Here is a 13,689-nt window from a genome sequence, read left to right as displayed (position 1 = left end):
TGTCTGTATCCTAAACTATAAAAATTACCTTCAAAGCATACCTTTGGTTATATAAACTGGTAGAAAACTAGGTAAGTACCAAAGACAAGACTGACAAAATGAAAAATAACCTTCATTAATGCACATAACTACATTTAGAGCCTTTTAATAAGAAAGGTCTCCCCAGCGCTTTAATAGCTATGAGAAAACCCCTGCTACCAACTACAATTAAGGATGCTTTCCTACATAGAAGTATACTGGCATTGACAGTTCTCACAGAAAGTAGCAAAAGCTACTTCTATGCAAGTAAAACCATCTAATAAGACAATGTCAATATGAAGGAAATATCAGCTTGAAAAATAATATACTTAAAGTTTTAGGCAACTTCAAATTTATTTTATTATATATGCAGCTGAAAGCACCATAAACTGCAAGAGGAAATAATAATAAAAAAAACCCAAACCATTAGTTTTGTAAAATTCTCAAGGGGAAATGCAGCATATATCATCATAAAATAATTTTCAGTCCAAGACTTTTTGATTTTCATGCGTTTCCTCTGACAGCCCCAGGATGGATTAAATTTGATACTCTGTATGCTTACTATATGTTTGATATGATATGTTTAGAGACAAAACACTGGAGATCTTCCAGTACATTTTTCCAGTACATTCAAGAAGAAAAAGTATCTGAATTCTTTCACTTTGGACCATTACAGAAAAGCCTTATAACATTGTCTACCCTGGACATTATCCTGCTTTTTCTAATGATGGGGGAATTACATCAGAAATTAAAGAAACAAATGGCTTATAAAACAAGCAGAAAAGAATTAACTTTTGGTTGTGTGTAAAGGTAATTCCTTGAAAGATCATTATCTTCTAAAAGAAAGATGATTTCTTTAATTGATAGGCTTAATGAATAATTCATATAAGGAAAAGATAGAAATAAATGTGGTATTTTTTTCCATTGAAGAGCTTGAAAAAGATGATGAAAAAAGAAAGCTGAAGTGCCATATTCCTCCTTGAATGCATAGCTGTGAAGAAAAAATAGGCAAGGCAAGGAGAAAGCTCTATATGACACTGTAGACAGACAATGTGAATTATTATACACAGTTTTAAATCCTTATTATCTTTATTAAAACCATTCATAAGGCCAAAATCTTTACACCACAGTATATTTACCCAGAAAACAAGAAAATTCTGCCAATTCTCTTACAAGTATCATTTATTTAAAGAGATTTGAATATGAAATAATTTATTCCCCGGTACATCTCTACTTCTCAAATTCTGTGTGTGACACCAAATGTGAGAACATAATGACAGCCATAAGGATCCTGGTAAAGCTAACTATGCAGAAACTGGATGCTGCTGTGGTTCACAGGTTTTAATTTTTGCAGACTTGGACCTGTGGAGCCAGTTCAACTTGTCTGCAAGTTCTTTATGTATCACTGCCAAGATGAGCACAGAGTGCGAGACATCGCAACAGACCTAACTAAAAGAAAACTAAAAAAAGAAGCATTATATAGATTCTTAAACTAAACATTGAAAGATCTTTACAAATTAAGGCAACAGCTGAATTGAGATGCCTTTAAAATCTCTTGGAAGATGAAGTCATTGGCAAGAAGAAAACCAAATGGTAAGTGGAACAGGAGTTGGGAATATTGGTAGTGATTAATGGTGAATCGATATCAATATAATCTACAGAGAACATATAGCATTTCCCACAGCAGACAATTCATGTCTGTGACCTCTGGCTTCTTTTAAGCTAATAAGATGACTTCAACATCACCTCCTGGGGAGGATATCAAGTGGCAGATGAATAGAGAAAACATTTGTCCTTAATTGCAAGCTATGAGAGCAAGGATCATGAAAACATATGTGAAAGAAAAGGGTGGTGGGATTCTTGAACTTTATAAAATAAAAATATTAAAAGAAAAGCTGTGAATGGATTGTGAATGTGTATACTACAGGACTATCATGTTGTTGTTGTTTTGATGACTGATGTTCTGACAAATCCTGACAGCACATATTGCTACATATTGACATATGTCAAAAACGTAAACCAGCTTTCACCACTTACATTTTTTGTCTGCTTATTACAAACATCCCAGAGTCCACTGCTACAAGCAGAAGAGAATTGGCCTATCACTAACTGAGTGGGCTAAAATAATCAAGCACTGACAAGGGAATGTACCTGAAAATGCAGTAAGATAAGGCCTTCAGCTAGGCCAGATCAGCACACAATCCAAAGGAGACAAATGGAGAGCAGACTCAACACCGGGGGTCTCCAGGATGCTTGAAGAGGAATGCTGGCAAATCTGAACTATTTCAGCACCTGTACATTTTAAATTTCCTAGCTCAGACAAAGACATCAACAGTGTAAAACTGGTATGTCAAAAGGTAGGAATATAATCTGATATATCAGACTGAAGAGTGACTGAATCAAAGAATGATGAAAAAATATATCCTGTTTCTATCAAGTTAAAACAACTAAACCTGATGCCTTAGCACTGTGCAAACTTTGATATATGACTATGTACAGGTGTGTTTGAAGCACCTGGTTTCAGACCAAACACCTGAGACAGTCTTGCTGAACACAGACATGCTTACTGGAGGAAGGAGATGGATACGAAGAGATTCCCACAGGTACTACTGCAGCATGGGCATGCACTGACCATGCTTCCCTCACAATTGCAGTGGAGCTATACACGAGATCCAGAATCCCTATGACACGTAATGATTTACTTATCAACAGGGAACGTACACAGATGATGTCGCTTCAGAGATGTAAACATTGCTAGAGTAAATAATATTCTCTGCATCTCAGCTTTCTCTCATGGAAATGAAACTCCACAGACATGAGAGCAGTGGGTCCCTGAGAAATCCTAGATGGCCACAAACCACTTACATAACCTTGGGAAATCATATCACTTTTCTGTGCTTTTGTCTCTTTGAGTTTGCCTTGTCTGTCTGGAGTAGCAGGTTTTAATGGGATTAAAATGGAAGGTGATTATCTCTTGATCTGTGTGTGTAATAGTAGAGTTCCACACTGGAGTTCCCAGCGTTCTCAGCCGGGGCCACTAGGTGATGCTGTAATATGAGTAATTAAAATAATAACTATTATTAAGGAAATTGCATATATTATTACTATGGACTGTTTCAAAAAGCCTGAAAACCAGAGAAAAAACTTACTTTAAACCTGTACATTTTTTGAAAAGTAGGAACCAGAAAACCCAATTACTCATTTCACTAGCACTCAAAATTTTTCCTTTCACTTTTTGCAGCTTTACAGGAAAAAGCAGCAAATACCTTCCCCCTTTAAAAAATGCACTAAATAAATGCAATTTTGTTTTCTACTCCACTTCCACTTTTAAGCCCAGCTTCAGCAGTTTGCTATTATGCAAGCTCATCCAAATCATTACACTCTAAAATCCTTGCCAGTAACACAACTGTGCACTTTACTCACGTACTATTTGGATGTGAACAGAAAGGCAAAGTCCTCAGCGTGAAGGAGCATGACTGGAATGCATGGTGATGTTATACTGAGGCTCAGCTTTTGTACCTGTCAGTTCCACAGCCTTATAAGGAGGCTTTATCTTACTAAATGTAGTTGACTAGCCATAAACACAGTAAAAGATTAATAAGATTCCACATGAATCACAGTCACAAAATGCTTCTTGCCTGAGAGTATTAAAATGTCTTTAAGCAGCTGCCAGCTATAGCTCAGAGAGCTATATGACTAAAGTTCTATTTCTGAAAGTCTTGGAGTCAGTGCATCAAACTGGACTTTACAGTGGACAATCCAAAAGGCTATTTATATTCAAAAATAATTTGGCAAGTCTTGTTCATCAAGCCAGTTTTCCAGACACAAAGACTCCACTTAAAAATTTGTTCTTGGATTTACTGACCTTAAAAATGAAGTTAAATGAATTATCTGGATCATCAGAAGAACAGTCCTGCTAAGGCAGTTCTGGATTAATTAGAAGTGATGAAGTTTTGCTGCTTGAAGTTTTACTTCAAGACGCAAGGTTAGTGAGCACAGAAAAGAAGTGACAAACACTAAGCACACGTGGAAAAAAAAGTACCAGGAACGTTATATGAGAATTAGGACTTTATGATAAATATGGGAAAGAACATTCTCAGTTTAAATAAATCATTATTAAAAAGCATTATAGGAAAGCACAGAGGTGCCAACACAGACTAAAAATATATTTTGTTCTTACCATTTGAGACTGGCTCCGGGGACAGCCATTGATATCTTCAACCTTTTCATTTGCTAAACAAAAGAGTGAGGAAAAAACAGAAGTAAACAATTAGATAAAACTTTCTTTTCCACCCCGTGGTAAAAAAAAGAAGAAAAAAAAAGGCACCTCAAAAAAAACAAAGAAAAAACCGGAAGAGCAGAAACGACACAGCAATAAAGTGCACAGGGTTTTGTTGACACAGAGCTCCTTTCTAAGTAAAGCTCAGTTGTACAGTAACAACACTCTTGTTAGCAGCAGTTGCTTCCACATGCCAAATCATGCAAAGGGGGAAGTGCGAAGGAGGTCGCTGCTAATTCTTCAGCCCCTGCAAAATAACTGCTGACATGAAATCTTCCACAATTGTCTTTGCAGGGTCAGGATACAGTTTCAAGGCATCCCAGAAAGTATGAGCCACTCCAACTTACAAAATGCACACATGGGAGACATATGGTTTAATGGAGCATTCATTTCTGACAATTCAAAGTGTGTAAGATACAGTTCTGGCCATTTAAAGTATGGTTAAACAGCCACTTCCAAACATGCTCACATAAACATATTTTTTAATTAAGACAAGGATGAACCACACAAATATCAGAGACATATGGACCCAGTCAAATCGTATTATTCAGGGTTCATCTTATTGTTAAATACATTCAACTTGAATTATATATTCCCCCATGCAAAGAGTCAGTTTGCAGTGCTTCTCTCAGCCCTGGTCTTACCGATGATCTGGATGATTTCTGCTAGCAGAACTCCATCTGCAATGTCCTGTTGCAAATCCTTGATCAACCGCTTGTGGCCAGATTTTGCTAGGTAGTGGTTAGCCCAGTCAGTGTAAATCTGCAGAGCGGGGTGGGGGGAGAGGGGGGTGCAGGGGAGAGAGGGGGAAGAGAGAAAAGACAATAAAAATTCTTAAAACAAATGTTGGCTTGCACACCAGAACTATTCTGGATCACATTCCGATTTAAGAAGTCAGCACCAAAGGAAACAAGTTTAACGTTGTGTTTTTTGCCTTTTTTTTTAAAAACAAAACAAAACAAAAAGCCATGCCCTTCCCCCTGCCATTCTCTGTTTTATTTTAACTTCAAATGATTCAGGCTGTCCATGAAGGTTCAAACTTGCTGTGACCAAGCAAAATTCCCCTTATGACTGTAAAGGAAACTCCTCTCGTAAATCAGTCACATCTACCGCAATTCCACCTCCCACCGTGTTTCCACCTCTGCGCACACCCCACCACCAACTTTCACACTTCGGGGCTGCCTAAGAGAAAGTGAGAGCAGAGACGCGTGCCTGCGTTTTGGTAACAGTTCATTGGGTTGTCGCTGCTGATCCCGTGCCTGACGATGCCCCTCCAACACTTTCTGCAGAAATCTCCATGTCCCACCCCACAGGGACATGTCATTTGTCCCCTCGCCTACGGTTCAACGTGCCATAATGTGCACAGAGGAGACTGAGAGCACCAGATGTACAGTAGTCCCAGTGCTGGAATTAGAGGATATATTCTAGAAATATGCTGCGTCCTTTCTCTGCCAGCAGTGGAGGGGGGAAGGGTGAGACTGAGCAGCCGCAAATGCTTAGCAACAGGCAGCACAAAAATGGCACTTATCAATAAAACATTGGAAAGGACCAGCTGAACTACATCCCCAAAATAAGAGAGAGGTTGAAAGCCTTTCATAAGGCGTGTACGTACACAGAGAGAACACCTTTGGGAACACCTACAGCGTGCACAAAAGGGGAACCAGGTTCACTTCGGGTGAGATGAAGAGGAAGGCACAACTGCACCTAGGTACCAAAGGAAAAGGCACACCCCACAAGGTGCTCACACCACCCTGAGGTGTCCCACGTGCAGAGGCAGCTCGTAGTAGCAGAGCTTGGCACAGGGGTGTCACACAGCTGGAGGCTATCAGTGACCCCCGGCAGCCAGCACTGGCTCCCTTTCACAGGGTGGCCATGGCCTCTGTCCCCACCCCAGCAGAAAGGACTTGTGCAAACCCTCCCGCTGCTGTGGGAGGTTACTGCTGAAAGAAGGCCTACATGTAAGACAGCAGCCATGCATAAGTAAATGTAGTATCTAAGGTTTTTTCTCTGCTGAAATTATAGTTTGAAAATGTTGAAACTGCATCTCTTCCATAAAAACTACATGAGCTCACTTTATAAACGTCCTTTTATTTAACCTCACAGACCCTGGGGAGGAAGGGGTCAGAATCCCATTTCGTAAACAGAAAAAGAGAGGTCAAAGCTATTGACTACTTGCTTAGTTCACCAAGGAAATCCAAGGCAAAGCCAGGCTCAGGCAGCAAAACAGATGCAATTCCTAGCCCACTCTTACCCAGAGAATCAACATCCGCTTTCCACCCAGCAAAAGTATCCCAGCTCAGTGCATGCTCACATGCTAAGGACTACTTTGCTATTTGAGTACCTTTGTCACAGGTTTTCTCCTGCACCGTTAAAAAAAGACAGAGTTGAAAGTTACTTGGTCTACTCTGTTTCCTCTCATACTCCTGCAGATGGATCACCAGCTGGTTTGTGCCCTTGAATAGTTTTCTTGAATGCTTTGAACTTTAGGTAACTCCACAACATTAGACTGAGGAAGTGGATTCAGCACTGCCCTAGCCAAAGGATGCTGCGTTAGATGGGACCTTGAATTTCCCTGCTATACCAAGAAGTCTGCATTGGTTACCTGTTTTCACTGACTGGTTTTTTTTTTTTTTTTCTATTCCAGGTGAGTGACATGAAAGGCTCCATTAAAATGTTTTTAAAGCCAAATGTAGCAAAGAAAGTGTTTCTTCAATGCTATAAAATAATAATTGTTAATGTGGAGTGTGTAAAGATTGTATGAACACATATTTAGAACAATATGAAATCGCAATGATAAAAGACACATACCACACCCACAGCATCATGTATTTCTTACTACTAGTATTTCAACTTCAGACATTCTTCTAAATTAGTGTCTCAGAAATATTCCCTGAGCTGTTACTATAAGCAGAACTATTTTCTGTATTCCAATGGAAGTGATCCACTGGAACATACAGAATTTAATACCCACTAATATTATTTTAGGTTAGTTTCATATTACAAATAAAAATACTCTAACAAGCATTTCCTTTTCATTTGTCACACCCACACATAATCTGGTGTACCAATCCTAATTTTGACTACAATTTGAAGTATCCTCACACTAAGCAGCCAGGGAAATTTCATTCTAACAGCTGCTTTGCAAGCATCTAGTATTCAAAGAATTGACTTCACTCACCCATCTCCTTCATAATTTTCTTTTGTCATTAATTTAAAAGTGCCAAATGTAAATAACGTAAACAGTGTTTTGTAAACAAAACTTGATAATTCACATCCTACCAGTGGCCCAAACATTTTACTGACGGTCTGTATTTTGGTAGTTATGCAATGTTGGGAAAAAGTATTGGGAGGCAGTGGTAAAAGAGGATTTTTTTCACTTCAAAAGTATTATAAAATAAATCAAAAAGATGAAGAGATGTTGATGGAGACCATATAGCAGACAACACCCAGCTGGCAGTGGAATGCCACATTTAATTTACTCTTTTTATGTAGGGATTACCACTTGCTTCTGTTTCCCCCCTTCCCCAAAGGATGCCCTTCTCATTCATCTCATTCTTCCAGGGACCCAACTGCACAGGAGTCAGTTGTAAAAAAGGAAAAGCATGTAGATAGACACATGAAATTATAAGAATGTACACATGACCCTGTATTCTTTTTACATTAAATTCTCTGAGTGAAATATCATGAGGAATAGAGAATCCCTCCACCATGGTTTTTAAGTATCAATGTAACTATGCCCCTCTTAGAAATTTTATTTTTATCTCCTCAGGAAAACAAATAGCTCTACTGGGCATCGTCACTGACAATACTCGGTTCACAAAGAACAGAGAAGTCATGCAGAACAGAAGATAAAAAATCAGTAACTTCAAGCCTGCTGTTTATGGGTGCTGCCCTTTCATTGGGTTCTGAGTGCCTCTAAGGAGGAGCTGTGCATGCTCCCCCTCTTCAGAACTAGCAATAGATCATTTTGTCTTGTGCTAATTGTACAGTAATGTTTCCCAAAAATCCTCTTATCTTAGATTTTTCTGGTGAGGCTGTTTCAGAGTAGAATGCAGACATGTGGGTTACTCGTTGCAACACTTCCTCTGGCTCCACGGTTTGCTCCAGTAACCCTGCGTTACAGCTACTCACTGGGCCGGGCTGACTTACTCATTTCCTCTCCAGGCTTCCTCTCCTACCACCCTGCTCTACAGGCACATCTGACCGGGGAGTATTTGACTTCAACCCAGGCTCGGACCGCTGACAACGTATGGGAGAGCTGCCATGATCTGCGACACTGAGGAGCAGTCTCAGCAACATGATAACGGAACAGACCCAATCCTGTGTTTGTGTGGTCTGAGCCCTGTCCTAGTGCCTGGTGACTGAGCTGCTTGCAACACAAAACAGGATTCAGCGGGGCAATCCAAGCTCGGACACAGCCTGCTCATGTTCATGACGGTTTCCCCTAGCATTCCTCAACCACTCGTCATGCTAACCTTCAAGAGAGTAGAGGAAGTAAACTCTGATACCCAAATATAGTTAGGAACTTCACCTCGGTACTTCACACGCAGCTATAAGGAGCACAGTAGAGCTGCTTGGCAGGATCCGTAATGAAACAATACACTTTGTAATGTGGTAGTTTAACAAAGTGAAAAAGAGAGGATCTCATAGGTTACTGCCTTTCTTAGAAAATGCTTTAATCATAAACCGTGTAATTATACATCAAGCAGTGATATAACGCATCCTCTTTAAAAATAATGCAGAAATGTTACCACTCACAATCAATGCCAAGTGGGAAATGTCAGATGGATTTCAGAAGTATAGTCAGCCTAATGCAATAATAACTCATGACACTTCATTAGTGTCTTCCAAAAAATCATCTCAACATGCTTTCCAGGCACAAATGAGATCACCCTATTATTTATTATCTCTGTAGCTGTGGGGAAACTGAGGTATAAAGACTTCCTCAGCAGATTTCTTTTTTTTTTAATGTGGCTCACTCAAGGGCAAACACAGCTGGGAATACAACCCAGATATTCTGAGTTGCAATCATTTCTTCTATATGCTTTTTTATCAGGCAGTTTTATAAATAGGCTTGGTGGGAAAATGCATATTCCAAGAATCAGGATCCTTCTGCATATTTTTGTTTGCTTGCTACAGAATATAGAGTTTCAGATCTGAAAATGGTCTCTTGTTGCTACCGAGAAGATAGCTTTCCATACTTAGAGTACGCCGCTGTCACTCCCTTATGTGCCAGTGCTGCTGCTTAGGAAGAACAACAGTTGCTGCCAACCGAGCTATGTCAAGACCTTGTGACCGATTTCCATGCCATTTAGGAGGATGGTTATATTTGAAAAATATTTAAATATTTGTCCACTATATGAAAAAGTTTCCTTCCCAGATACATGGGAATAAACAGAGAGTATCCAGTTCTCATCACTTGCCCTTTAAAATACTCTCTAGAAGACAACTGTGTCCTCATTCATTAGTATGAAAGAATTGAAAAGCTGTCCCGCAGGGTTGGCTCTCATGCTCTATTGTGTGTAAGATACCATTCTGATATCTTTGGGTGTGGAGAGGCTTTTCAAGAACTCCATATCCCAAAAGGAATCTGTAGGCAACAGCAAGCTTCACACAGGTTTTTCTTTCCTCTTTATCTTGTAGCCTACAAGAGTTGGAGAAATGTAAGGAAAAGTTACCCATTACAACAAATGTCACTAGCACTATACCTGAGTTGCAATGGTTTACAACAATATGCAATACTACTTTTTAGCACATAAGGATTCTGGCTTTTATTCTGTCTTTGGATTATATAAAAAAAAAATTCATAATCATTTTAATTATTAAAAAAAAAAAAGATGGACTAAAGGAAAATTATATTATTAAAAAGTCCTAACATCAGAATTTTAACAGTCAGCCAAAGTGGAAATATGGGACTGTTAACCTAATAAAAGGGTTATGTGACTTCCTACTGCAATGTATTTATTCTGCTTAAAATGTTGCCATTGGAGAGAACTGATAGTTGATAGCACTTAGAGCTTTTCAACCATAGACACTCATTTAAATCATGCTTGTAGAAGAAGAGATTGATGACTAGTTACTGTTGTTCTTCAGTATGCTACAAATTGGGCCATAAGAGCTGTATATCTGTTTCCTGGGCGGTTTTCCAGTGTGTGGCCTACCCTGGATGTTGAATACCCAAGAGAGCCTACATAACAGTCCCAGAGTCCCTGACAAAGAGGATTTGCCAAAGGAGAGGGCATGATCACAACCCTACTTCAATGTAGCTAATTTTGGCTAATAAATTGTGGGTAGCAAAACATATGTTGGAGTGTCCCTGAAGCTGCTTGTATTTATAAAGAGCAGCTGAGCAATGCATTGACTAGTTAGAATAGGGTGAGGAAATCAGATTGCAATGACACGTCTTTCTCCTTCCCACTGCCTCTCCAGTAAGAAAAACTCAACTGGAAGGCAGGATCTGACCTTTTAAATATTTTCTTATTAAAGGTTATTTCTCTGGGTTGCAAAAGAATAATTTATTAGTTTCAGTCCTCGACTTCACAAGGAAAAGGGCTAACTTTGAAAACAATGGTTCACATTTACACTGCCATAAGAGACAGATCAAGCATTCGATTTATGTCCGGATTTAACTGACCACAGAAAACACACTGTGAGTCATTTGCTATAAAGTAAAGCTGGGGTCTGGGGATGGCACTTTTTGTAACCTTAAGCAAATTACATGAGAATGAAAAATATTTACACAATTAAAAATATATGGTCAGAAATTGAAACTAGAATGACTTAATTTATAGTAAGATGGAAGCCAATGCATTTCATTTAACAAATGAGTATTAAACGACATTCCACAAACCCTGTTTCTGAATCCCACTGAGAAAATGAGAACAATTATGATTTAAGAAATAGAACCATTTAGAGGAATACATACCAATTAACCAAAATGTCAGAATCCCTATAGTACAATAGTATTTTGAAAATAGCAGCATGTATCCATCAACACTGCTTGGTAATTTTCAGATAAAAATACAATTAAATAAAACTCCACTAATCCCAGCTAAGAAAATAAATAGAAACAATACCCCTCAACAATCACTGGCAAGCTTAAATGACTTTACCCAGCTTTAAGGGGGCTGTTTTACATTTCCAAGTTTCACTTACGGTTTGCAATCTAATCACCCAAGCCAGATTTGTACTGACTTACTGTGCTCTCTTGCTTCCCACTTATTACCAAATCCCAACTCAGAATCAATTTAATACATCTGTTTGAGACCAATATTCACCGACGGCACAGGGGCAAGGCTTTTGATGCCTCTGTGACATATGAAAGGTAATAGTATAAGCCTCTTTGAGAGTGTATTTGTGTGTGTATTCGTGTGTGAAGTTTGCTAAGTGATTTGTACACCGCACAGTTAAAAATTCAACTATTTGTAGAATGAAATAACTTGTATATCCTTTGAAAAGAATCATACCGATTTGCTTTACAGTTTAATCATACTGTTTTGCTTACTGGCTTACTGCAGCTACTCTTCAGTCCTGTGCAATAGCAACGAAGTACCACACGAAGGAGCCAAATACTCATCCTGCAGCTGCAGAGCCGCAACCAGAGAGCTGCTTCTCTGCAGACTCCCGGTGCTGCTGAGAGGTAGTGGTTAAGGGAGCAACACCGTCACGGTTATAAACGTTAGCCTTGAGCTTCCTGAACGAACAGGAGACTACACTAAGTACCACACAGAGCAATCCTCCAAAACAGCCAACCTTGAGAGTTTCTGTTATAAATACTCCATGTACTTGCCTGTACAACTTTGGCATTATCTCTTATGTATATTATTTAACTTTAAAGTACATTTCAGACCCTTTTAGTGAAAATGCGATAAAATACAGAATCCATTATTCAACACAGCTAGTACATAAGACATTGATTAAAACTAATATCTCAGTTAATCTCATTAGAGAGAGGAAGACCAGGATTTCCCATTGGGCGTAAGTGTTACACTTAGAGACACCACTCATTAAGTGAATCTGTCTTTGCTTTTTAGTTCAGATAAGGTGTGCACTTCTAAATTCAGTCTCCTATCACTTGTTATGCTCTCTCAGAGACCCCCCCTTCATATGAAATGAAACGGAGAGATGTATTTCAAGAGCACGCTGAATGCATTCCATTCACTAACTGACAGTTAATCCAATAAACAAGAACTAATCCAGTAACCCTCCATCTCCAAAATGTGTACCTTAGATGCTGGTTCCTTCCCTACAGAGCAACCCTTCCTCCTAATGTTGACATGTGTGTGTCCCAGACATGATGGGGGAGAGGGAGAATGTGATAGAAAAAGATGCTGACTGTCCTGGGTAGTGGGAGATGCACTGAGATGTTTCTGAAAGCTGGTGTGATGCTATAGTAGTGACAGATATAAAAGGAGGACATGTTTTGGTCTTGAAAGTGGTGATGTGTGAAGAAATTCGTTTGACCAAAAGGGCAGTGCCAGCATTCTCCAATGCAAAGAAATGAGCTGAAATACATGAAATTCCCTCTTTCTCCTATATGTTCATGCACACTTGAACAACATTCAAGCCTGCCCAAATTTGAGCCGTAGCTGTATCTGACAGTTCCTGGCCAAAAAGATCTCTCTTGGAAGGAAGGAGCACCCATGCCTGTGCAAAGGAGGAAAGGTAAAAAGAAAGACATATTTCTACTTTTCCAGGCATCCAGGATAGCAAAAATGGCCCTCTGCACCAGAGTCCCATTCTATTCCTCTGAATGAGACTTCCTATACTCTAAACTTGCATGAATCTTATGTCTCACACATATCGTGTCACTGCCAGGATAAGTTTCATGCCTAGTCCTGCATTCACTTTAATAAGTGAACCCACAGTAAGCAAAGGTAAGTTTTCTGTAAAGGGAAAAAGGAACTGAATTTGCACAGGTTTCCTTTGTGGCTCACCAATATCGTGACAACAGAGAAGAACAGAGAAAAAACTTCCCAGACCTGACTGGAAATCATGAAGGAATTTGCAGAACAAAAACATCCTTGCTTTGTTGATTCTTTCTTTGTTCACAAGCAATACGCGACTATTGGTATCAACCAGACCATTTCTGGATGGAGCGGGCACATGCCTTGGCAGAGCAGCAACAGGGCTCCTCACCAGGAGCTGAGCAGATTCCACTGTGAAACTACTCCAGATTTTCCATCAAAGCTCATTTTAAGGATTTATAACTTGGACTGAGACATTCTTTCCACACTGCGATTTGGCATTAAAGAACTTGGCCCAGGGATCAAAATAAACCTCTTTTCCAACACTTCTTTTTAAGTGTGGGAAGGCAAATTTCTGATATGTAAAGATGCAAAAATATTAAGACATGCTTTTGCTCTTTTGTTGCAAGAAACAGTGGCAAATAA

General features: G+C 39.2%; 1 protein-coding gene across 1 annotated transcript in view; it reads right to left on the bottom strand.

The window, feature by feature from the left end:
* LOC104507141 (neuron navigator 3-like) overlaps positions 1-5,616 on the bottom strand; it is a gene marked incomplete at its 3' end in the record, with an annotated part of 66,870 nt that extends 61,254 nt beyond the window's left edge. The window contains exons 1-3 of the mRNA XM_010148328.1: positions 5,461-5,616; positions 4,942-5,059; positions 4,199-4,251 (exon numbers count right to left, since the gene is read on the bottom strand). Coding sequence (XP_010146630.1) covers positions 4,199-4,251; positions 4,942-5,059; positions 5,461-5,616 — 327 coding nt within the window. The remainder of the gene's footprint in view (positions 1-4,198; positions 4,252-4,941; positions 5,060-5,460) is intronic.
* Positions 5,617-13,689: the final 8,073 nt, after the last annotated feature.

Source organism: Eurypyga helias, unplaced genomic scaffold (assembly GCF_000690775.1).
Source record: "Eurypyga helias isolate BGI_N326 unplaced genomic scaffold, ASM69077v1 scaffold14540, whole genome shotgun sequence".
Taxonomy (NCBI): domain Eukaryota; kingdom Metazoa; phylum Chordata; class Aves; order Eurypygiformes; family Eurypygidae; genus Eurypyga; species Eurypyga helias.
The sequence above is the reverse complement of the archived record's forward strand: the minus strand, read 5'-3'. Positions and strand labels throughout refer to the sequence as shown.